Raw genomic sequence first — 26443 nt, forward strand, 5'->3', positions numbered from 1 at the left:
GCCAAACGAAACGGGATGACTCAGCGGCAATTAGGAGAGGCCAAACAGCTCAGTCACAAGGCCAAGACCAGACGAAAGAGCGTGGTGAAGAAGACAGGCACCTCCTCCAGCAAACGCTTTATTCCCTCGCCCTTGCAGGCCCTTTGTGTGTGTGTGTGTGTTGGTCTGGAAAATGCACATCCCTCCCCCAGAACCACAGGCCGGGCAGCCGTACCGGTTCCTACCGCTGCGAAACAAAGAGCTTGTCGGGAAAAATCTGCGTAAAGCGAGAGCAGTGGGCGGAGCCTCTTGGGCTTGTGGGGGGGGAAATCTGCGTAAAGCGAGAGCGGTGGGCGGAGCCTCTTGGGCTTGTGACGCAAACGGGAACCGTTCCTTCCCCCGCTCTGGGCGGGGAAGAGCGAAGTTGACAAAATGCCTCCGACGCCCCGCCCCCATTTTAACTCTTTGGTTTCCCCAAAGCACCCAACCGCGGCGCCAGCTCCTCGGGTCGCCGCTCCACATCCGGCGCCATCACGTCACTTCCTGCCTACGCCGGCACTAGGCTCTCTCCCTTTCTCTCTCTTCCCCCCCTCTCCCTTCCTCCCTCCCCCTTTCTCCGGACCCGGATGCTGGCTGGTGGCGGCGGCGGCTCTCGGGACTGTCACTGAGCGGCTCCGCCGGGCCTCTTGTCCTGCGCGATGGCGGCCGAGGAGGCCGGGGGAGCGTCTTGCTCCTCGGCGCCGGGCCCGGTGTCGACGGGCCCCGGGCCGGGCCTCTGCGAGTGGCTGCTGTTGCGGGACGGCTGCCTGCGTTGCGACGCCGACGGGCTCTGCAGCCTCTGTTACCACCCGGCGCTCAACGCCATCCTGGCCGTGACCGCCCGCGGCGCCATCAAAGTCATCGACGGCACCTCGGGGGCCACGCTGCAGGCGTCGGCGCTCAACGGTGAGGCGGGACCGGGGGCGGGGGGGGGAGCGGCCGGGTCAAGGCCTAGAAACTGGGCCGGGTAGGCGGGGGCGAGCGAGGGACGGACAAGCTGTTGTGGGTCGGGGGGCGTCTGGGTGGGGGTCTCTGTCAGGGCTCTCCGCGCTTTCGGCGGCCGTTGGGCCCCGGGGCCTGGAAGTCCGCCTCCGGACTGACCGAGCGCGAAGGTGAGCCGCCTTCCTTTCCTTCCCCCGACCGACCGACCGACCCCGTCCCTTCGCCGCTCTCGGAAGGAGAGGAGCCGAAGCAGGCCGAGGAGGCCGGCTGGCGCTCTTAAAACGGCTGGAAGGGCGGAAGGGAGGGTACGGTAGGAAGGTGGAGTTGAGAGTCCAAAGTTGCCTGCCGTCATCCGGGCCTTCCCTTTGAGAATTGCCTCCCACTCTTCTCGTTTTTCTGTTTTCTGTTTTTCCTTTCATCAACTCACAGTGGGTCGCCGTGTTAGTCTGTCTGCAGTAGTAGAAAAGGGCAAGAGTCCAGGAGCACCTTAAAGACGAACAAAAATATTTTCTGGTAGGGTAGGAGCTTTCGTGAGCCACAGCTCACTTCTTCAGGTATCTGAAGAAGTGAGCTGTGGCTCACGAAAGCTCACACCCTGCCGGAAAATATTTTTGTTCGTCTTTAAGGTGCTACTGGACTCTGGCTCTTTTCTACTACTGAAGAAGTGAGCTGTGGCTCACAAAAGCTCATACCCTACCGGAAAATATTTTTGTTCGTCTTTAAGGTGCTACTGGACTCTTGCCCTTTTCTACTACTGAAGAAGTGAGCTGTGGCTCACAAAAGCTCATACCCTGCCGGAAAATATTTTTGTTCGTCTTTAAGGTGCTACTGGACTCTGGCTCTTTTCTACTACTGAAGAAGTGAGCTGTGGCTCACAAAAGCTCACACCCTGCCGGAAAATATTTTTGTTCGTCTTTAAGGTGCTACTGGACTCTTGCCCTTTTCTACTACTTTCATAAACTGTTCGCTTTAAAAATCGGTCGTCCCGCTTGTTTCCAAGCCAGTTTCTGTACCAATTCTGTCAGCGGCACCGGTGAAAGGTCTTGGTTTTGTAACCACCGAGAGGGGAAGTGTCGCTAAAGCCAGTTTCAGGGACTTCTGTTCAGGAAAATAACATGACCTGTGTGCGTGGCGCTAACATGTTGTATGTGTGTCCTTTCTTGCCTTCGTATGTATTTGGAAGCCACGATTGGTTCTGCGTTTCCCAGCATGTGGACAAGTAATTACGCAGATTGAAAACTGTTTCTCACACAGAAAGTTCGTCCGTATAGGAAGTGAGATGGCCAGCCTATATATACTTGGGAGAAGTCCCATTGAACTCCATCGATCTTGTATCTGAGTAGATCTGCATAGTACCTGCTAGTGAATCTTGAGTAGTGTTACAGATGCTTCTTTCAACTAGTCTGTCATTAATGTTTGCTTAGAAACCTCTTGTGTTGATGTTCACAGTATGTATGAAAAACAGCCTTTAGAACTTCTAGTATATTTTAGGTTATGCTGAATCAGCATAAGCCTGCCTAATAACCTTTTAAAGGTGCCACTTAGAATTGTGGTAAAGCATATTAATTTGTGTGGTAATAAAAACAAACATGTTCTGGTGATAGACGTGGAATGCTTGTTCAACAACAGATATTACTGCTCTTGATCTTTTAGGGTTCTTATGGTTTTTAATTTATTTTGTTTTTCAGATTTTTTACGTAGTACCAGGAAAAGGAAACAAATATGGCACAACTGATAGCATGAAAAATGTTTGTCTATAATTTGTGTACCACATTTTTCTTGTTTTTGTTGTGTATGCTATGGACATCTCATTTGTAGCACAACAAGGATATTGGTGGGATAGTGTGAGGTATTGATTGCTTGGTTGTTATTTGAGATGAGCCATTTTTCTTTATAAATTCATAGTGGTGAACACTTGGGAAATTGCTGTGGAAATTGCCATGTTTCTGAAAGTCTAATCAGGAACGGATTGGTAATCACTAAAATCAATGTCAGAGGAAAAATGGATCAAATACGAACAAAAATAGCCCTAAAAGTTAATATAGTTATTAAATCTGAACAAAATATTAAAGATACATTTTTTCTTTAATTTAGCCAACTTTACTGTAGCTTTGGGTATATGTTTGTGTCGTTTGTCTTAAATCTTTGGGGTGGGATGGAATCTAAAAATCCAAGTAGACCACAGTGACTTAATGGTTAGTAAAGATACAGTTTTCAGCTCATGTGTAAAGACTGTTACCAAAATTCTTTGCGTGTGGTAGTACACATTAAAAATACTAGAAATATTTAGGGTTTTTCAGCCTTTATATACAGGTAATGTCGTAATTTATTTGTCCTTAATAGTGTGTACTTTACTACACATAACGTTAATCCCATTTTTAGGGCTAATTTTCATTATTACAGTTTATGCCGGTACACTAGTACCAGTGACTTAAGCAAATCTTCAGCAATGTGAGCAGTTATGTTTGTAAATACACCGAAGTCTTAACAATTCTGCAATATCAACCTAAATAGTTACACCTTTCTAAACCCATTGACTTCAGCAGATTTAAAAGGTTGTAACTATTTAGGATTGCATTATTAGAGGTAATTTTGCTTTATCTATAAATTGTGCTGGTAGCTGCAAAGCAAACAGTATCAATGTCCATCTTGAACCTTCTGGCCTAGGTGGAGTATAAATACTTAAAAATAAATAACATAATTAATAGGGTGGCCTCAGTTGGGTTTTCTAGTATATCAACAATGATTTATTACCTTACAGGATTCATTAATTATATTGCAGATCTTGGAGGGAGTTAAGCAAAGATGTAATTTGGCATTTTAACAACCCTTTAAGTTGTTGAGAGGAGTGAACCTGAGCAGGAAAACAACCTTTGAGTTTCTTGGGTTGCTTCAGCAGGAATATGAATGCTTTAGATAGAAGTGGGCTGAAGTTAGTCTTGAAGATTGACTGCCCATTCCTACTATTTTCTTCTGTATAGATGAGACTTGAACTTGTAACAGTACCATTGCTCCTTGGAAGTAAAATTGCAGACTTTGACTTAGTTTAAGGTGAATTTACTGTACTTTTTTGTAGAGTAGCTCTAAGTTGCATTAACTTCACTGGGTAATGAAGCTGAGCACTAGTGTTCTTACTTATTTAGATATTTATACTTTTCTCTTATTTGGGGAGCCAAAGCAGCTTACATCATTGTTCTCCCCTCCTCTATTATCTTCTCACAACCAGGCCTGGGTGGTAGGTGAGGGAGAGTAACTATTCCAACATTACCTAGCAAGCTTTCATGGTAGAGAGGAGATGGGGAACCTGGTCTCCTAGATCCTGGTCCAACATTCTAGCCCCTGCACCACACTGGCTCTTCTATTTGATGTCAAGCACAGGATTAAAACGGGTCAGGGATTTCTTAGTTTAAAAAACCTTGGGTTAGAGCAAAGGTTAATATTTATTAACCCTCTGCTCTCAGACTCCCAGTTCTCCCCTCATGCTGTAATTGAGGATCTCCTGACCCCCAGGAGCGGTATTTTGGGGAGCTCAGTGGGTTGCAGTGTAAAGGAGAAGGTAGTAACATTCTGTCCCACTTATGGAAGTGGTATTGGAAACAGACCTTAGCTCCTGCCCACTGTGTGCTTTGTAAATGTTTGAACTGGAATTGATTATTGTTGTCTTCCATCTCATATGGTTTTATATCAGTCTTACAATCCCATGTGTTAGCGGAGGCAGAACACTTTGCCTGCAAGTTTATTTGCCTGCTTATTTGTCTCACCTCACAGTCTGTACCTTTTCCCCCCTGGAAACAGCCTCAAGCTGGAGACGTAGTATGCTTACTACATTAATTTGGCTTTTTTCTGTGTGTTTCTTCATGTTTCCACCCATGCCTATGCCCAGTATTAAATATATTATTGTTTCTAGTCACTCAGCATGGTGCAAAGAAGCAATGTCTCAGGAAAGTTTAAATGTACATTGGCGTTAGCACTCTATGGTGTAAAATAAGCATAATCACTAGAATTGAATTCTAAAGGAAATAAACCTATTGCACATAAAGACATCTCTTTGGAAATAATTTCTATTGGCTGTTTAGCCTAGTCCATGTGGGAATATGGAGCTGCAATTTAGTCAGCATAGTTCCTGCCATCACTTTGGCAGCAATGTTGAGATGTCAATAAAAGGTATATCTCTCTATCATGGAACTCTTATTTGAGATTTCCACATCTGTTTTTTTAACATTACTGACATCTGTGAATAGTTTTTGTCTGGGATTTTCATAGATTTGGTATATGTGTTACCGGTATGCTGATAGCACTGAAGTTTATGTTCCTGTGATAGTAGATTGTGTATAAGTCTTATACAATAAATGTTGATGCAAGAGAGGTACAGAAGAGGAAAAATGAGCCAAAACTTAATCTGGATAAGGTGGAAATAACACTTGGTATTTGGAGTCTATCTTGGATGGGTTTACCTGTCATGAGTGGAGTTATCTTGGGAAATCTGGTTTGCTAATGAGCCAGGATTGTATCTTGTGGCACCTTTATCAGTTAAATTTGGAATGCTGAGTGCACCCTTCCTGGATAATGGGTATTAGGCTACAAATTTTCCTGCCTTCATAATCTCAAGGGCTAACTACTGCAGTGCATTCTAAATTGGTTCTTTCTATTAACAAAACTGTCCAGGAACATCATCTGGTACAGAATGCCACAGGCTCCTTCTCGTGGTGTCAGCCTTAAGGACTTCCAGTTGTCTTCAAGGCATAATTTAAAGTGCTGGTTTTAACCATCAGGTACTAATAGAGTCCTGTATGAGTGGCATATTGTCTCTACATATAAGTACCCATCCCCACGACCATACACACTTGCCACCATCCATTAAGATCTGCAGGAGAGCACCTGCTCTAAATCCTCTTAGTGGAAGAGGTAAGATCTTTGAGGTGAGAATGGTGAGCTTTATCAGTTGTGATCCCCTTGCCTTCTAAATTCTGCAGAGCTTGCATAGTTTTAGGAAGTCTTTGAAGAAATTTCTTCTGAGAGATGCTTGTCATGATACTTTGTACCTACATCTGTCAACCAGTAACTGTAGTTGATCATCTACTTTTCAACTAATTTGAGAAATAGATGGAGTATATTTGCATATTGCCAAAGCTTCAGCAAGGTGACTATAAAATACTGAAGGAGCAGTGTGATAATTGTTTAATAAGCAATATTTATCTTCCGTCTTCCATGCATTGAGGACTCTGCACTCATAGGCCTGCCTCTGGATAGGGTTTTTTTAAGCTTCCTCGGACTCAAGGGGGGTGCCCCTCCCCTCCGGAGTCAACACAACGGCTTTTCCTGGACAAAGTCGTCACATGCTCAGGTGGAGTGGTGCCCCCTTCCTTCAGTTCCTTTTTTGCCACCACTTGTTTTCTCGAGGACTTTTCAGTTTTTTCTCTCGCTCTTTCTTGGTCGTAGGCCTCAGTGTTCTCCAGTGAAGGAGAATCCCAGCTCTACTTTCATTTTCACAATAGACTTTTCTGTTAAACCAGGGGTGGGGAACCTCAGGCCCGGGGGCCGTATGCGGCCCCCGAGGACATTTTTTGTGGCCCTCGGGAGCTCCGGGAACCCTGCCGCGGAGGCGGGGTGCAGGGTGGCCCTCCCCGAGGGTGTTCCTGGGGCCACGGCTTACAGCGCCCTTGTAGCGCCCTTTGGACCTCCTCTCACTGACTGTTGGTTGTTGGTCGGCGAGAGGGGAGGGGGAGGGACTCTTCCCCCAAGGCTGCCCCCTACAGCTGCGGCGTGCAGGAACACTGCGGCACATTGTAAGCCCCTCTCGCTGCCTGTCGACTGTTGAGCAGCGGGGGGGGGAGGCTGGCGGCTCCCGGCAGCAGAGCATGCATGCAGAACCAATTGGGCTTGGGGAGGGCTTTTATAGACTCTGGGGGGGGGGAGTGCACGAAGACTGGGGCCCTGTTGCTTGGTGCTCCGTGCGCCGCCGGGTGTGTGTGTGTGGGCGGGGGAGGTGGGGTGGCTGGGGCCCGGTCGCACAGGCCGGCATGCGTGTGTGTGTGTGGGGGGGGGAGGCTTTTCTCTCTTCCTCTTTTTCTGTCACTCTTTCTCCTTTCTCTCCCTCTCTTCCTCCCTCTTTTTCTGTCTCTTTCTTTGTCTCCCTCCATCCTTTTTTTTCTTTCCCTCTGTCCTTTTCTTTCTTTCTCCCCCTCTCTCCATTTCTTTCTCCCTTTCTCTCTCTTTCTCCCTCCCTCCCTTTTCCTCTTTCTCTGTTTTCCTTCCTCCCTTCCTCCCTTGCCAATCGACTGTGGGCTGCGCCCCCCTGGTGCCTCGTTTTCTGGGGCCCACCGCTGGCTGCCCTCCCACCTGGGAGGGGGGAGTGGGGGCGCCCTGCAGGCTTTCTCTGGGTGTTTATGATTTGTCTCATGTAGTGGTCGCTGAGGAAGGCTTTTTATAAGCCGAAACAGAAAGACTACCGGACTTCTGTATAAATGGAAACATAATCAACCATACCTCTTGAACCTCCTCAACCTATGGGACTTACAGTCAAAAGGACTTTGAACCTTGACTCAATGGACTGATTTTTTGTTACTGTTTGCTTAAAATAGCTTATTTGTTAAGTGAATTTGATGTTGCTAATAGTGTATATGAGAATTGAATAACACTATTTCAATTATTTAAGTTTTGCAATTGTTGCTGTGTTTCATAGTTGCTAACTACTGTACAGCATGCTAACTTTTGTCTGCCAACCTCCAGGTGGTGGCTGGAGACCTGGCAACCCTAGCCTCCCCCCCCACCGGGAGATCTACACCTGGTATGGCCCCCGAAAGATGTTATAAATGTGCGAATGGCCCTTGGCAGGAAAAAGGTTCCCCACCCCTGTGTTAAACTGTGTAGGGATGAGGAAGCTCTCGCTGACCTGTCCTCCGCCTCCCCCTCTCCCGAAATGATGTCTCTAAAGTCCTGTTAAAAAATGCTCACAGTGTGCAATCAAGATGACCCACAGCAGCCAGCATGAGCTGTGCCTTATGTGGTAAGGGGAGGCACACAATGTCACTGCGTGCAGCATTTGTCGAATGTTTACCCCCAAGGCCAGGTCCGATAGGGCCTTTCTGCTTAAGGCTGCTCTGTGGGAAAAGGCGTTGTCAGGTGCTGATTAGCCTAAATCCATTCTGGAGTCGATACAGAAGCCTTCCTTGACCCGTTCAATTCTGTTGGTTCCAATGTCGGAACCCCAGTTTCATGCCCATTGCCCGAGGTTTTGGAGTAGCTGTTATCATTAGTTCATAAGGGTCTAATCACAGCATCTGTTAAAGTTGAACTGTTTCTGTATACCACAGACCTTTGAGCTATTTCTGTATACCACAACCTGGTTGAGGGTACCTCTTTCTTTTCCCAGAGACTGGCTAAGCATTTTCTCAAGGGATTGGTGAATGCCTTTCCTCCTGTGCCCACTATTATCCCACAATGGTCACTATCATTAGTCTTATCACAGCTTATGTCCCCCCCCTTTGAGCCACTAGCCTCATGTCCCCTACCTGTATTGTCACGGAAGGTACTTTTTTTGGTGGCAGTTACATCCATCAGAATAATGAGTGAATTGATAGCCCTTAGAGTCAATCCCCCTTTCTTCAGTTTTCAACGAAAAGGTGGTCCTTCACTCTAGCTTAGAATTTCTCCCCAAAGTGGTTTTGAAGTTCCACCTGGTTCAGGAAGTTGTTTTACCAGTGTTTTTTCCATCTCCTTTGACTGATGCCGGAAAAGCCCTTAGCTCATTAGACATCAGAAGGGCACTATTATATTACATTGATAGGACCAAACCAAAGTTTAGAATTGACAACTCTTTTTTTAATTTGTTAATCAGGCCCTAAAAAAGGGGAAAGCTGCCTCTCTCCCAAACGCTCTTTAGGTGGGTGGTAGAGGCAGTTCTCCCTTGTTGCATGGCTGTGGTTAAGTGTTGCCCTCTTGATGTCATGGCCCACTCCACCAGGGCACAAGGTTCCTCTGCTGTGTTCCATCAAAGGGTGCCACTTGTAGACACCTGCAAGGCACTGACTTGGTCAGCAGAGGACATGTTTGTGAAACATTATGCACTGGACCTGCAATCGAAGAGAGGTGCAGGTGTTGGAAAAGCTGTACTTCAGTCCACCCCGATCTCTTGGTGAGTACCTCGCTAAAATTCTCAAAGTGAGGCTGCAGTGAAGATGGGAGATGAAAACAGAGTTGCGCTTACTGGTAACTGTTGTCTATTGATGTATTCTGTGCAGACACACATTCCCTCCCTCTTGCCCCACTGTGAGCCCTCTCATCTGGTAGTAAGTGCCCCTTAAGACATTGAGAGGTTTGCGGTGGACATGCATATACTGAGAGAAAGGAGGCATTGCTCCTCCTGAGCACATGATGGCTTTTGGTGGGAAAAAGCCGTTGTGTTGGCTCTGGATGGGAGGGGTGCCCCCCTCGAGTCCAAGGAAGCTTTAAAAACTATCTGGAAGCAGGCCTGCGCTGTTGATGAACAACAGTTACAGGTAAGTGCAACTCTGTTTTGTTGGTCTTTGTGGGGGTCACTGGCAAGCATCTCTGTACGCTTGCAAGCTTTCGTTGCTACATCGTCTCTCTTCCCTGCTCGTCTGTTGCTCACTCTTTGAACTGCCGTTGGCATGTCCCTATCTTTTTTAGCCTTTCTATCAGACTGGTGTCAATGGTGGTGGGCAGTGGCAGTTTATGTATTGGGGGGTGGTGGCTGTGCTGGGATGGGAGAGGTAGCTGCTGTTTCAGTAGCTTTGTTGGGGGATGGATAGGCACAGGAGGAAAGAAGTAGTAATAGAAAAGGTCCTTTCCTTATCGCGAACTCAGAAGGAGGGCAGGCAATTCCCCGTATGATAAGCACACTTTACACACCTCCAAACTTCAATGCAATGCAACTGATTATGACACTGTCCTATTTTCTTGAGAGGCAATGACATGGTTCCAGCCTTAGGCTGGAGGAAGGCTACAGAGTTTGCTCAGTGGAGAGGTAGGACATTGGTACCTCTGAAGTTCGGGGTGGGGGGGAGTTCCATCCCTCTGGAGCAGGTCCTAATGGTCATAATTTTGGTTGGCTAGTCAAAATTTGTGTACTACTTAGCCATTGTTGAAAGGAAAGGCCATTCTTAATGTTTCATTTACTTCTGGTCGCAGCAACATCCAAACAAAATAGTTTTAAAAGTCGATAAACAAGTTTGCCCTTCATTTTAATCAGTAGGGCTGAAAATTGATTGTCTGCAATTAAGCACCTAAAGCTTTAGTTGACTGATCTGCCTGTTAAAGCTACTGGCCTCTTTTAGAAATAATGTGATTAGTGAGTTAGGGTAATATCTGAAATGTTGAGGATTTTAATGCTTGAATTTATTAACTTCTTAAGTATTAATGTTTTCCTTATTGTAATATTTTTATTTGTTGGTTGCTTTGAGTATAACAGGCAGAATACAAATATATATGTAAATGACCAAGCAAACTGTACTGACCAGAGCTGAGTTGCACTAGCATTCATGCAGCTGTGTTTGGTATGGGATGTGCTCCCAGAAGAAGGGAACCAGATTCAAGTCATGATCAACTTGGGTTTTTATGAAGTGAATGAACAAGCTGTTGGGTTGGATCCCACAGAGGATTTTTTCTGATGAAAGAGGGGAGTTTTTACCATTTCCTCTTTCTTATTGCAGACATCTGACCTTTCTCCTTATGCTGTTGCTGGGGATCCTCTGTTCAGCTGCGTTGGGGGGGCATTGCAGCAAGAAGGGGGAGGGGGATCATGGTGCATGGACAGAAATCCTTCCATCAGTAGGGATGTTCAGTAGGATCTAATTCCATAAGTTAATTGATTCACAGGGCAAATATGCCACTCATGGCAATTTTATAGAATAAAAACCGGAGTGTGAAGGAAGATGAACACTATTTCATAAAGGAGGTATCTATGATATACATCAGATATTCGGATAACAAGTATATTTATAATTTTTAATGCTGTGAGAAAATAATGTCAAAGTAAGAAAAAATTAAAGGGACTGTTTGTGGGAGTTCTAAAATCTTGTACCAGTGAGCTTCTTTAAGTAATTTGTAACTGGTTGAATCTTCCTAAGTACTGCTCAGGCAGACATCAAGGTGATAACAAGAACTTCCTCAAATGGCAGACCACACAGATAAACTGACCATACTGCTTTGGGTAGGATATTGGTCTGATTGGTCAATAGGAAGACAATAGTACAGTCCCTGCCACTGATTGGAAGAAGCAGGCCAGACAGACCCTCCCATTCTCACTGTGGAATCCCTGTTTGCTAGGTAAGGCCCACTGGGTAGGAGCCAGCTTAAACAGGCCAGCACTTGGCTAGGGGCATGAGTGTCTGGACATGAACCAAAGTGCGAGAGCGCAAGGACTCTTGCCTCATCCGTTGGGTAGGATATAGGTCTGCTTGGTCAATAGGAAGACAGTAGTACAGTCCCTGCCACTGATTGGAAGAAGCAGGCCACACAGACCCTCCCATTCTCAATGTGGAATCCCTGTTTGCTAGGTAAGCCCCAGCTGGGTAGGAGCCAGCTTAAACAGGCCAGCACTTGGCTAGGGGCATGAGTGTCTGGACATGAACCAAAGTGCGAGAGCACAAGGACTCTTGCCCCATGGCTCTTACCCTGGCCTGCGCAGCCTGAAGACTGGCCACCCTAGTATAGGAGCGGGAGAGAGACACCAGTCTGCTACCTGCAATCCTAGGACCAACCCATAAGTCTTTAGAATGATACAAATATAGTAGAAGACAGAGTCAAAATACAGGATGATTTTGACAGGCTGGAAAACTGAGCTAAAACTAGCAAAATGAATTTCAAAAGATAAATCTAAAGTTCTGCATTTAGGTAGGAAAAACCAAATTCATAATTATAGGTTGGGGAAGACTTGTCATGGCAGTAGTATGTGCAAAAAAGAATCTAGAATTCTTAGTAGACCATACATGGAACATGAGTCAGCAGTGTGATGCAGTAGCTGAAAAGGCAAATGCGATTTGGGGCTGCATCAACATAAGTGTAGTGTCCATGTCCAGATCATACAAAGTGATGGTGTCACTTCACTCTGCTTTGGTTAGCCCTCACTTGGGAGTATTGTTTTCAAAACTGGTAGACATGGGGGTGGTTATGTTCAAAGAAGGCCAGTATTTGGCAAGAATGCTCACTGTTTATCTAACCACCATAGCAGCCAGAAAGATGATGATGCAACGGCCTCGATTCCCTCCATATCTTCATTAACATTGTGCAATACCAGATTGGTGAAGCACAAAACTGGATGCCTGTTTGGGTTACTACAGCAGAATAAAATTGACCTGGCTTGCATTACAGATGTGGTTGGAAGAAGATAACATGATTTGTCCATCCCAATTAACTCCACCTGGCTATGTGGTCCTTCATCAGCCCACTCTAGGGGCCAGGGAGGAGAGGTGTCTGTTACCCTCTGTGAGTCCTTGAATTTTCACAGAGTTCCAGTACAAACTATAGCTGGCATTGATTGTATGTTCTTTACGTCAGGGACTAAGGATAGATTAGGCATTCTGCTTGCTTACTGGCTGCCTAGGGCACTGTGTCTCAGCTGACAGAGGTGCTCTTTGGTGCGGTTCTGGAGACACCAAGACTTACTGTTCTGGAAGACTTCCACATTCATGCTGAGTACTACTTACCAGGGCTGGCCCAGGATTTAATAGCTTCTTTGGCTGTTCTGGGCCTTTCTCAAATTATAATGGGTCCAGCACATGAAAGGGGTCACACCTTGGACTTGATTTTCATTTCATCTTCAGGAGAGATTTGTGTGTGCTGTCTGAAAGGTATTCGAGGATTGAATGAAACAAAGTATCAAAATAATTGATATAAAGATTTGAAACTAATCTTCTAAAACATGGGTGGTCAAATTGCGGCGCTTCTGAATGGCATAGGTCAGAGATGTTTGAAGACTAGAGGCAAAAACCTCATTGGAACATTGGAACACTGGGAATATATATATTGTATTGCAAAGAGAACCACTATCATGTTCTGGATTTCATTTATGGTGCACTGGCTGGAAAGGTTGACCACCACTGGTTTAAAAAAGGTCCTCTGTTACAGTATGCAAAACAATTAAGACATGAATGCACACACTAAGCATTCATCTTTAAAAAACAGTGGCTGCAATTTGAAGAACCCTGTTAGGCTCATATAAAAACATGCATGATGGAATATCTGGTTTTGTTCCTTGGCTTGACTATCCTGTGTGTTTCTGAAGCTGCCCCAAATTTACATGTTTGCTTGTCAGGTATCATATGAGCTGCTGTTGAAAGGAGGAGACTGGAAACACCTGTGCTTGGGGGTGAGGGGGTTAGTAGAATGTATCTCCACCACATTGGTAGAAGCATGATCATAAGCTTGATCCATAATAATTTATGTAACTGTGGGATAAGATAAACTGCTTTTGTTCCTGGAAATGAAAGGGTAGTTATTCTCTCTTTTACTATCAAAAGAGACTACAACTTTACAAAAATTCTCTTTTTTACTCTTGTACAGCTAAGCCAGGTGGACGGGTGAAATGTCAGTATATTTCTGCTGTGGATAAAGTCATCTTTGTGGATGATTATGCAGTTGGATGCAGGAAAGATCTGAATGGCATCTTGCTGTTGGACACTGCTCTGCAAACACCTGTTTCTAAGCAAGATGATGTGGTTCAGCTTGAATTGCCTGTTACAGAGGTAAGTTGTTGATTTGAGAGCTGTTACTGTTATTGCTGGTGTGGGGGGGAGTGCTGGTGCCCCCACTATTTCTCAGATTTTTAAACTGGCTGGATCAGAACAAAAATATTAACTAGTTTTTTAGAGTACATTGCTAGTCTGCTACAGCTGCCAGAGGAAAGATTAATGTAGTTATTGCTTATTTGTATGTGCTCATTACTTTCGAAGCTAATTTTTCAAGATGAATATTGGATACAAATGGTGCAAAATAACCTGCTGGCCTCGTTCCAAAGAAGGGCGGATTTAAATCAAGACATTTAAAAACCAATTCGCTGAATTGTCAATAATTTTTTTTAATGTCAAGTAGGGACATTCGACACTTTCACATCTCTTTGGCCCCTCCCCACTGGCTTCCCTCACTTGTCCTGTTCCCCCATTGATACTTTTCTTCTTGGTTTGCCTCCTTCCTCCACTCTTCCTGTTGCTTCCCCCTGACCCCTGCTGCTTTCTTCTGGGCTCTATTGCCTCCCTACCACTTCACCCTCATGCTGGCTAACTCACCTGCCCCATTTCCTCATAAAGCTGGTCACTCACCAGCTAGCCAACCTCCCACCTGTAGTACTGCTTCCTCTGCCTAACTGACTGATACGGCAGGGGTGGTGGGGACTCCTATTCTCCCCGCCTCCCTGTTTGCATTGCTATCGCCTCCACCTGCCCCCTTGCCAATTCTTCCTTCCCCTGCCATTCAGGCCAATCATATGTTCTCTCTGCACTCTGAGGGGAACAACAATGGTGGTGAGGGGGAGCTGCTGCCCTTCCCCCTGGCCTACAGCCATGGATGGCTCCCCTTCCTCCAACATCTCCAACATGTGATGGAGGTGGATGCCACCAGCCCAATGGAGAGGCGTTGTCTACGCAAGTGCAGACAACATTCCTCTGTTTCCGGGGAGGGGTGGCAGAAAAATCCTTCTTTCTACATGGCCTTGATCCATGGATTTAAGTATCCACTGGTGGGGCTACGTGGAGAATTAGATGTATTGTTTGTTTTTAATGTAGTTTATGGCTTTCCAATTCATATATTTTCTGAATAAGCATGCATATGCTTTGGTTGCTGAAACAATTTAAGCATATCTGTAATTACGTAAAACCTTTATTTTATTGAGGTGTATAAACCACGGAGCCCCGTGGCGCAGAGTGTTAAGCTGCAGTACTGCAGTCAAAAGCTCTGCTCACGACCTGAGTTCGATCCCAACGGAAGTTGGTTTCAGGTAGCCGGCTCAAGGTCGACTCAGCCTTCCATCCCTCCGAGGTCGGTGAAATGAGTACCCAGCTTGCTGGGGGTAAAGGGAAGATGACTGGGGAAGGCACTGGCAAACCACCCCATAAACAAAGTCTGCCTAGAAAACGTCGGGATGTGACGTCACCCCATGGGTCAGGAATGACCCGGTGCTTGCACAGGGGACCTTTACCTTTATAAACCAAAACCTCTGGTCATGCCGCTTACATGCCTTTTGTTCTCTATATTTTATAACCTCTTAATTGAGAATTTGAAGTACTTTCTGTCCTGCACAATGGTTGCACAGGAGGTTGGAAGAGGTCTTGTTTCTCTGTCACTAAGGAAGACCATTTATTTGAACACCCAGTGGCCTGAACTACTGACATAATGGATATAACAGGATTACTCTGGCATGGAAAGTCCACACAGTGGGGCCATCCAATCTACAATGTAAAGTTGCGCAAACCTGGAGGGTCTTCCAGATTTGCAGAAAAATCCAGGCCCCGGGGGGGCGGGGATAAAACCTTCTCTGAAACTGTTAGGAACAATGTCTGCAAATGAGGAGAGGGACTGGATTTTGGGTGGCAGTTTGCGTGGCAAAATACTTTTACTTTAAAATAATCAGATGATCCAGCTTTCTTGGACAACATAAACCACGCTAATACCATCCCTTGTCTTGAAGCCACTACAACCAAAGTTTTTGCCACAGCCAGCATGCCAAAATCAGTTTCTGCTTTTTTAAAAAAAACTGAAGAAGCACCAGAAGCAATCACTGGCTGAATCCAGAAATCTCTCAAAGGGGATACCAGCATGCAGTCAAAGAAAATATGAGCCAATGTTTCAGTAGCACCAGCTCCACAAGGACAGTCAATGTGCTGGCAAAATAGTACCTTACATTGAGGAAATCATGCCAGCCATCAGCATTAAGAGCACAAGAACAGCCCTCCTGGATCAGGCCAGTGGTCCATCTAGCCAAGCATCCAGTTTCACACAGTGGCCGATTAGTTTCTCTGTAAGTCCAACAGCAGAGCATAGGCCAAGACCTTCCCCTGATGTTGCCTCATGGTACTGGTATTCAGAATGCCTCTGAACGTGATGATTCCCTTTAGTCACCATGGCTAGCAGCCATTGATAGACCTCTCCTCTATAAATCTGTCCCTTTTTAAAGTTGTCTATGCCTGTGGCCATCACTACATCCTCTGGCAGTGAATTCCACATATTAATCATTCATTGTGTAAAGGAGTAATTTCCTTTTGTCCATCCTGAATCTACTGCCCATTAGCTTCATGGGATGCCATTGAATTCCAGTATTTAGAGAAAAGGAGAAAAAGTTATCTTTGTCAACTCTCTCTAACCCTTGCATAATTTTATAAACCTCTATCATCTCCCCCTTAGTTGTCTCTTTTCTGAACTGAAAAGTCCCAGACTCTTCAGCCTTTCGTGATAAGAGAGGTGCTCCAGCCACCTAATCATCTTGGTTGCTCTCTAAAGTACTTTTTTCAGCTCTGCAGTGTCCTTTTTGAGATATCAGCCATTTTATTTTCAATCCCTTTCCTAATAATCCCAGACTTTGCCTTTTTTAACTTCTGCAGTACACTGGGTTGACCCTTCCATTGATCTATCTACTATGACCCCCAAGATCTTTAACCCTCTTAGTCTCAGCATGTTCAGACCCCATTAGCTTATACTTGAAACTGGGATTTTTTTGTTCCAATGTGCATCACCTTACACTTAACCAACACTGAAATCATCTGTCACTCGGGGCAAAAATGTATGGTCGTTTTAGCCTCCTTTATTCCCTGTTTCAGCCAGGATTCAGCCAGGATCGAACACACTTTCGGCGAAACGCATGCTTTCGATCCTGGCTGAATCCTGGCTGAAACGGAATAAAGGAGGCTAAAGCGACCATGTGTTTTCGCCCATTGTTGCTCACTCACCCAATTTGTGGAGATCTTCCTGAAGCTCTTCAGTTATCCTTGGTTTTCATATCCTGAATATTTTGTGTCATCTGCAAACTTGGCCACTGCACTACTCACCCCTATTTCCCAATCATTTATGAACAAATGAAATAGTACTGGCCCTGATACTGATCTTTGTGGGACTCCACTGCTTCCCTCCATTGTGAGAACTGTCCATTTTTTTCCTACTCTTTGCTTCCTGTCACTTAACCAGTTTCTCATCCATAAGAGAAAGGCCTAACTGCTTTTTCTGACTGATTTCCTACTCTGGATATATTAATGACATATTGTTTGTTTTGATGTTTTTACCAGTTCTCGTCTCAAATTCTCATTTTGCATGCCTAATTATTAATTTATATTGCTTTTGCCAGAACCTGTGGTCCATTCTGTTCATTTAATTGAGGCAGACCTTCCAGTTTTTAAAAAGAAGCCTCTTTGCTTTTTATATGCTCCCTCAATTACATTGTTAACCATGCAGGCATTCTTCTAGGCTTGGCATTCCTTTCCTAACCTGGGGAATGCATTCTGTCTACAATTAATGTAGTTTTAAATAGCTTCCAAGCATCCTCTAGGGAGTAGACTCTCTTTCCTTTCAGCTTCCTTTTAAGTATTACCTTCATTTTTGTAAAATTCCTCTTTTGAAATCAAATGTTACAGTTTTGGACTTTAGGGGTAACTTTCCATTGATGTGAATGCTGAGCTCAGTAGCAGTATGGTCACTGTTCTCCATTGGTGAAACAACCTCTAAATCTCTCACCAGGTCTTGAGCCCTACTTAGAACCAAGTCCAAGAGCACTACCCCTCGCATTGGTTCTGTGACCAAGTGTTCCAGTGTAGTAATTTAGAATGTCTAGGAATCTCATTTCTTCAGCATGCCTCTGGCACATGTTTACTCAGTCAATGTGAGGACAGTTGAAGTCTCTCAGTATCGCAACATTATCTGCTTTAGTCACCTCCATTATTTCCTTCTCCATCTCAAGATCAGCCTCAGTGGTTTGATACGGTGGCCAATAGTACACCTCCACTTTTTAGTAACCCTTAAGGCCCAGTATTTCCACCCATATTGCTTCAGTTGGGGAGTTCATTCCCCTAACACTTTCTAACTTATTTGATTATGTGCCCTCTGTACAAAGCAATAGCAGGCAGCTGGCTCATCTCACTCAAACAGATGTCCCTCCCAGCAGGACCATGTGCTTCTAGTGCACTCACCAAAGCTAGAAGGGGACTTGCACACAGATACACCCCAAACAGCTCAGAAACTGCAGGGACTCAAGCATTCAGCCACACACTTACCCCTCTTCACCTTGTCCACCAATCCCAAGCTCAACTCCCGTTAGAAACCCTGTTTGAAAGTACTGGAAGCAAGCTCCCCAGGGATTCTGCGGGCCTCTTGCAGCATTGTTAGGGGAAACAGATAAAGCAGCTGGGGAAGGGGGCAGTGGGGGAGTGAGAAAAGCAGGACATGGGACTTTTCCTTTCCCGCGAATCATCACAGACCCAGGCTTGTAATTTCTGACCTATTTATAATGCTTGAGCTCAAGTCACACTTCACTCCCTAATTCATTGTTTTGCATAGCAAACAGCCTGTAACTCAATATGATATAGAGTCATGGATTCAATTTTAACAGTTTTAAGTGCTGTTAATATAACATTCAGGTATAGTTTTAAATGAAGTCATTTTTAAACCGATTTGTGTATCAGTGTGTTGAAAATAATTTAATCCGTTCATCCTCTTTTCACATCAGATTTTAGAGTATGGGACATCCAAAGGTAAATAGAACCTATATTGTATGAGTAAGCTTGCTACTTAGCATACATATTAACTAAAAAATTACTATGTATTGGTAGAGTCCGGAACTCTGTAAACTACAAGGCTAGGCATTCTAAAACGCTAGGCCATTTTTTGTCATGTATGGCTAAAAGATGTTAAACTTTATTTTTCTTAGGCTCTTTAGTGAATCTTAATCTTGTGTGTGCATGTGCATTCCATAAATCATTCATGTAACGAATATGTTAGAACAGGCATTTGTGTGTTTGGTCTGAGTTAAGTGAAGATTGTCTCCCAGTGACAGAGAATTTTTGTAAATGGGGTAGGACCAGAATTTTGTTCCATTGTTTGTGTCCTGCGAATGATTTGCATTGATAATAATTTGCATTGAAATGCATAAGGAGGTGGACTAACATTAAAAAACAACAACGGAGTAAGAATTAATAAGGGCTAGCATTTGAATATAATTCAGACTGTGACATTTAAAGGCATGCACCCAACCTATGCCTTAGTTGTTCAAAATGTCTAGCTTGCTGATCATGGTAAATTACACCATACCATAAATGAAGGTTATAAAGCCAGTGATGGCGAACCTTTTAGAGACCGAGTGCCCAAACTGCAACCCAAAACCTACTTATTTATCGCCAAGTTCCCACTTCAGTTTAACCTGAATACGGAGGTTTTAGTTTAGAAAAAAACAACTCATAACACCTGGTCTCCCGGAGCAGGGAACACTTGCTTCTCTCTCTCTCCCCCTCCCTCCTCTGGGGGCTAGGTCTACCAGCCCGGATGACCTGGCCTCCAGCGGATGGCTTTTCCCAGGGGCTAGGTCTACCAGCTCTGATGACCTGGCCTCCCGGAGCAGGACAGTGGGGGGGGGGCTTTGAACCGCTCCCCCCCTTCCCTGAACCGCTCGGTTCAAAGCCCCCGCTGCCCAGCTGGGCGGTGGGGAGTCCAGGGAAGGGGAGCTGGGTGGCGGGGAGTCCAGGGAAGGGGAGGGCTTTGAACCAGCGGTTCAAAGCCCCCGCCACCCAGCTGCTCAACTTAACCGCGTGTGCCGGCAGAGAGGGCTTGGCGTGCCGGAAGTGGCACACGTGCCATGGGTTCGCCAACACAGTTATAAGCTATGTAAATTGGTCAGATTTATTTCATTGTTTCCATTGTCCTGTTCTATAGGCTTGAAGTATCTCAATTTCCCATGGAGCTTCTGTTTTAAAAAATGGGGGAAATGAAGGATAAAACAGAGAAGAGCAGAATTTTGGGTTCCCTCTGGGGAGAAAGGCAGGGTATAAATTAAATAGATAAATATCTGAGGGCTTGTTAACTATCTAGGTATCTTTAAAAAGTTTTTAATGCTGCAGTTGCTAGTATGCCCTTTTCCATATTCTAGCTATGAGATTATTCTTCAAATTTAAAACCTGTTTCCTATTTGGGACCTGAAAGGGCTGCGGAGCATCACCAAATCCTATGTTTTCGTACATTCAGAATGGACCCTTTTGTTTGGATCGGGCTTTTGATGGCGCTTGTTGAACCTGGCAGGGTGTCTGCTAGGTTTTTAGATGCTTTGACCAGTTCATATGGATGTTGAGCTGGGCTACAAGTTAATTAAAAACAAAAGACTTTCCTGTCTACTTGTTCTTTCCTTAGTGCACATAAATGAGCAATTACTGCTGATATGAAAGGCCATTTTTGCTTTTGGAGGTGGTAAAAGTTTTCTTTTGGTGGGTGCCCTGTGTTCCTCTTGCCAGATCTCCTTCCTGGTTGGAAGCTATTGGTGAATGTCTGCAGTGCTCTTTCTCCTTCTGGGAGTTCAGGTGCCTGGCACAGCTCTGTCATAGTCAGAAATAGCTTATGTTTATACTGTTCATAGACTTTCTTCTGGAGGATCTATTTTTTAAATACTTGTAGTAAGCTTGTCATGGTATAGCGGACTTGCCTTGAGCCAGATATATAGTATTGGTTTGCCTTGAGCAGATATACAGTTATTAGCTGCAGACAACTTGCTGTCGAACAGATGTTATCTGTACATCAGGCAAGGAAGAGAGAGCATGTCTGCCTAATTTTTCCATTGGTTGCCATCTGACTATTTTGATGCATCACAATGTAGGTAGCTTGTGCCTCAAAACATTTGTGGGATATGAAGTATTTTGCTTCTACTTTCTTAAATTGGATTCATACCTAGAACCAGTATCAGTAAAGCTTTAACTTGTTTTTTGAAAAGGGCAAGAACTTTGAAAACATGATTGCACATATATTAAAAATGTGGGTTGCAAGACTTCTTGAGCACCTGTTGATAGGAATGCAACTTATAAATAGAAAACATAAAGCAAATACACATGCAGAACTAAGACTCTTTTCTTTGGTTTCTGAGGGATTGATAACTTGTTTTACATGTCTTAGGCTCAACAACTATTATCCGCTTGCATAGAGAAGGTAGATGTGTCAAGCACAGAGGGGTATGATTTGTTCCTTACACAACTGAAAGATGGCTTAAAAAATACCTCACACGAAACAGCAGCAAACCATAAAGTTGCAAAGGTAAGAAAATGTTCCAAATGTTTCAATGCTAGAGGGATTATTATTTGACTATTTATGTTCTCTGTTGGCAGCTTTTTACGAGTTTTTTTCAAATGTGCAACAAATCTGTTATTCAGGATTTATGCTCCTGGTCATAGGAGCAAGTAAGGGATGGAGAGCTTGACAGTTTTTAACATGGTTTTCTGAGTGTCTGATGTGATCTTATGGACTTTATTGTTGGCAAAAAAAATGGTACTCTTTTTCATTGCTTGAATCCACCTGTGCAGTTGTCTGAATTAATCTTGTAATAATGTTATTTTAAGCAGTGGTCATTCAAGAATGGATTACTTTCCCATCAGGTATATAGCTACTGTGCAGTTTTCTCTACTTAACAGTTTTTGCTCTTAAAAGTTCCGATTTTAATATTCTTGAAATGTATCCCACACACACATCAGTCCTTTCACAGCATTTTGTTAGCTTGGGCTGTTTTTTAACAGTAGCTAAATAAACTGATGGGGAAGGCACTGGCAAACCATCCCGCAAACAAAGTCTGCCTTGGAAACGTCGGGATGTGACGTCACCCCATGGGTCACGAATGACCTGGTGCTTGCACAGGGGTGCTTTACCTTTTTTAAATAAACTGTACCTGAGCAATTACTGTATTAAAACTCCAGCATTCCTATAGTAGTGTATATTTGTCCTTTTTGAGATGCAATGGCTTTCAGCAGTCATCAGGAAAAGTCATACTCTGGATTAATATTAGTCAATAAAATTACGTACTTTTTTCTTCATCATTTTCTGGATCCCAGAACATGAATGTGCACCCAGAAGGACAGGTTTTAGACAGTGTCTTGAATCCAGAGATCTGTGAGTGGAACAGACTTTCCTGGCTCTCCTCCTGTAGCCACTTGTATGTACTGGAATTGGCATGTGACTCAGCACAAGTGTTCATAGCTTGGAGGGAGAAAAACCGTTGAAAATTTCAGAGTGCCCAGAGGCCAGTTAGATCCAAACCAATACTAGAGTTTCAAAACTTCTGTTCAAATTATTTTCCAACTTTCTAGGTTGCTTCCATTTCTGGTTTGTCCAGCAGGTTATGAAATGTCTGAGGGAAATCATTGTGACTAATCATTGTGATTAATCTGTAATAGTTCCTCTCCAGAATAGTGGGATTTTGCTGCTTAGAAGTTGTTCCCTGTTTAACAAGTTTTTTGAGGATTCTCTTGTTAATATGTGTTTGTATAACAATGTGGCATCATTTATGCCCAAGAATAACAAAGCGTGCTACATCTGCTTTATTGTGTAACTTACCACACAGAGAAGATGGCAAGCTGTAATTAAATTATATAAATTGTATATATTGGAAACTCTTGACCTATGTTGGTGACTTTTTTTTTTGCCTAGGTATCAAGATTGTATCCTAAGTAATGCATAGTCATTGGATGTGAGGCTGACATCTTGTGTATCATTTGTGCTTTAAAATTTTGTCGATTTACAAGAGGTTGGGTTTTTATTTTCTCCTGCAGTGGGCAACAGTTACATTCCATCTCCCCCATCACGTATTGAAATCTGTCGCCAGTGCCATTGTCAGTGAGCTCAAGAAGATAAATCAAAATATTGCTGCCTTACCTGTAGCCTCGTCTGTGATGGATAGATTATCTTACCTCTTGCCCAGTGCACGACCTGAACTTGGTGTGGGGCCTGGTCGATCAGTGGATAGGTAAGGAAAAGAGAATCAATACTAACAGGAAAAAATATTTTACAGTCTTTCATTTGTGCATAATTTCTTAATCAGATTGTAATGAAAAAAATTTGAAATTTTGAATGCTTCTGAACTGAAGAATGTAAGAGTTTAAAGATTTCAAAACCTTTATTTAGGGTATTTATATCCTGCCTTTCTTTTAAATTATAAAAAAGTGTCTTAGTGCCTTACAAAATATATAGGTTAATTTGTTTGGTTTCCTTGCTCCTTCTCTTTCTTCCTGGTACTGGATTCTTTGTTGAAATATTCTATTCATTTTTTCTTTCTTGAAGGTCTTTAATGTATAGTGAGGCTAACAGAAGGGAGACATTCACCTCATGGCCTCATGTAGGTTATAGGTGGGCGCAACCAGATCCTATGGCTCAAGCTGGATTCTACCATCAGGTAAATCAAAAACTACTGTGAATATCAGCAGTTGTATGGAAATACACTGTTTCTACTGAATGTTCAGATATGCTGTATATAAAAGTAAGCAATTTGGGTTCTGTTGGTCTTGTCTTCAAAGAAGTGGTAATCCCTTTGTCCTGTGGTACTGTATTAAGTGTTTGATAGGTTTAGGTCTTGCGTACTTTCCCCCAATGGTAGCACTTTTTCTTCAATTGAATTTGGGTGCAAACATTTCTGTCGTGGCTGCACACATCAGTCATTTCATCCATTTGGTTTTCGGCTGTTAATCCAGCTTTAATTTGTGTTTGTTGCTGCTGACTGAAGGGCCATAAAGATCATAGCAGAATACGAAGGTCTAAATGTCTAATTGCTGTTTTTATGTCTTTGTACTAATTTTAACTGTTTTTAATTTGTTTTAATGATGTTTGTTTGCAGGGGTCTGATTTTACTGTTTTTAAAATGTGATTTTATCATGTATGTTTTAATTTGTTAGCCGCCTTGGTGGCTCTTGTGAGGGCAGAAAAGCAGGATATAAAGCTTGTAAATAAATCAACTGAACTGAATCAGTTAATCCATGATTAATATTTTGCTGTGGAATACAGGCAAACTGTTCTCCTCATTAATGTTTTGTAATTGTATACATAAGCTTTCATTTGCAGTAAGGATTGAAAATGAGATCTTAGCTTTATTCAGCTCTCTTCCTCTAGACCACTGGTTCCCAACCAGGGGTCCGTGGACCCCCAGGGGTCCGTGAGAACTAAATTAAGGTCCGCAAAACAAAGTTATAAACCCATAATAAATTAATATTTTCAATTAAAAGTTCTCTATTATAAATATATATATATTCAAATATTATTCTAAGCTTAATGTTTAACTAACAGTTATGATTAAAGTTTATTTTCAAATTCTCAGAATTTTTATTTTGAACCTTGGGGTCCCTGCACTGAACAAAAAAGTCCTAGTGGTCCCTGGTCAAAAAAAGGTTGGGAACCACTGCTCTAGACTGATAATAGCAGTGAGATTTCTATTGGCAGCAAATGGAAAAATAAGAGACTGCCTTCTCTACAGAAATGATTTGTCAGAATCTGAGGCCACTTGATTTAAAATTAAATAGCATTGCAATCTGTGCATATTAGAGGGGAAGCACACACACACAATAGACAGTCGAGATTGCTGTCAGTCCCCTTATGATCATTTTCAGGAAACACGTCACATTTCACAGAAATTATCAAGATTCTCACTATGCACCTGTCACTGACTTCCCCTTTCCCCCCTCTGTTTCAGAGAGTAAACTGTTTCGCTGAAAACTATTTTTAAAAGAAAAAAGTTAGCCGTGTGTATGTTCGCTCACGTTGCTAGACTTGTTTCTTGTGAAGGTGGCCCTTAGAATAAGGTTTACAATTTGCCTTGTTTTTGAAAATGTATGGTCTTTTCATAGAGTTTTGAATTAAATGTAATGTACTTGTCAACCCTGAAAGGTTAATCGAGGAGGAGGAGAAGAAAATTGTAACATACTGACTTTGTCTGTAAAGTAATTGTGAGGACTTATGCAACTATGCAACCTTCTGTATATTTTACCTTTAAATTGTGAAGCTCCCTGCCCCAGGATGTGGTGATGGCTGCCAGCTTGGAGGGCTTTAAGAGGGGAATGGAGGAGAGGGGGTATTCATGGCTGTTAGTTAGAATGGATATTAGTCATGCTGCATATCTATTCTCTCTAGTACAAGAGGAGCATGCCTATTTTGGGTGCGGTGGAACACAGGCAGGATGGTGCTGCTGCACTCGTCTTGTTAGTGGCTTCCTAGAGGCATCTGGTTGGCCACTGTGTGAACAGACTGCTGGACTTGATGGGCCTTGGTCTGATCCAGCTGTCATGTTCTTAAGCTTTAATTAACTGCACTTGAATGTCAGAGAGGTCAGTCTAGTGTTAAGCTACAACAGTGATTTTTCAAGCTGTGTTTCAGGGAACTCCTGGGTTGCTCAAGGAGAAGATCGGTAATAGCAGACAAGCTTCCCAGGAAGGCCCACTACTAATGTTTCTTGTAGTGTGCAGCCTTGTTGGGAATATTCTAAGTTACATGCTTGGTTCATGCAGGGCAAGTCACAGATCTGGCTACTTAAGTTAATTACTTTGGGTCTGCAATTATGCCCCAGAATTCTTTGCAATGTCAGCGGTTTCATTGCAGACTTGTAAGTATTTATTGAGAAAGAAGATCACATGGAAAGGACACTCCAAAGGTAGAAAGGTTGAAAACCACTGTGCCACCATGTCAAGATTAAGCTTTCACCATAGACAATACATTCCCTACCATTGCCCTAAAAGGTAAAAGTAGTCCCCTGTGCAAACACCAGGTCATTACTGACCCATGGGGTGATGTCACATCCCAACGTTTACCGGGTGATTTGCCATTGTCTTCCCCAGTCGTCTACACTTTACCCCCAAGCTGGGTACTCATTTTACCGATCTCTGAAGGATGGAAGGCTGACTCAACCTTGAGCCGGCTACCCGAAACCAACTTCTGTTGGGATCGATCTCAGGTCGTGAGCAGAGCTTTTGACTGCAGTACTGCAGCTTACCACTCTGTGCCACGGGGCTCATTGCCCATTGAAATTTTGGGATTTTAAAGTGGGCTCTAGGGTTTGCACATTCTTATTTGCATTCTTTTTCTTGGATACCATGTCCCTAGGGCATATTCTTTTGTTTTCAAGCATGGTTTTCTGTGCTTCACTAAGAATTGTTAAGTTTATAAAATAAATCCAAGGTCCCCTTGAGCACATGAAGTGCACTTATTTTCTTTGGATTCTGGTCACCATTAATTTTTAGAGCAAATGTGTATAACTGCTTTTAACCTAGTACTTTGCCTCTTTTTCATAGCCTGCTTCATCAGGGGATGACCGAGCCATGTGCTTCACATGTAGTGTGTGCTTGGTGTGCTGGGAGCCAACAGATGAACCTTGGTGAGAACAAAATTCTTAGGGCACAGCTATACTGCTTTCTGTTCTAAATAAAGTGCTTTCAAATAAGAAATCAGCACTGAGAGATATTTGGTGTAGTTATACTTAAGGTGCTCGCAGCCTCTTATTTTGGACTCAAGGAAGGTAACAGTACTGAAAAGGAAAACTTTCAACTGT

The 26443-nt window shown here is 43.6% G+C and overlaps 1 protein-coding gene across 2 annotated transcripts in view; it reads left to right on the forward strand.

Moving 5' to 3' along the window:
• The first annotated feature begins 583 nt into the window (after positions 1-583).
• BIRC6 (baculoviral IAP repeat containing 6) overlaps positions 584-26443 on the forward strand; it is a 177129-nt gene continuing 151269 nt past the window's right edge. For both annotated transcript variants that reach the window (XM_056853593.1, XM_056853594.1), the window contains exons 1-6: positions 584-924; positions 13483-13664; positions 21046-21183; positions 22689-22882; positions 23197-23308; positions 26187-26269. In XM_056853593.1, the coding sequence (XP_056709571.1) occupies positions 678-924; positions 13483-13664; positions 21046-21183; positions 22689-22882; positions 23197-23308; positions 26187-26269 (956 nt within the window). In that variant the 5' untranslated portion in view covers positions 584-677. The remainder of the gene's footprint in view (positions 925-13482; positions 13665-21045; positions 21184-22688; positions 22883-23196; positions 23309-26186; positions 26270-26443) is intronic.

Source organism: Euleptes europaea, chromosome 7 (genome assembly GCF_029931775.1).
Source record: "Euleptes europaea isolate rEulEur1 chromosome 7, rEulEur1.hap1, whole genome shotgun sequence".
Taxonomy (NCBI): Eukaryota; Metazoa; Chordata; class Lepidosauria; order Squamata; family Sphaerodactylidae; genus Euleptes; species Euleptes europaea.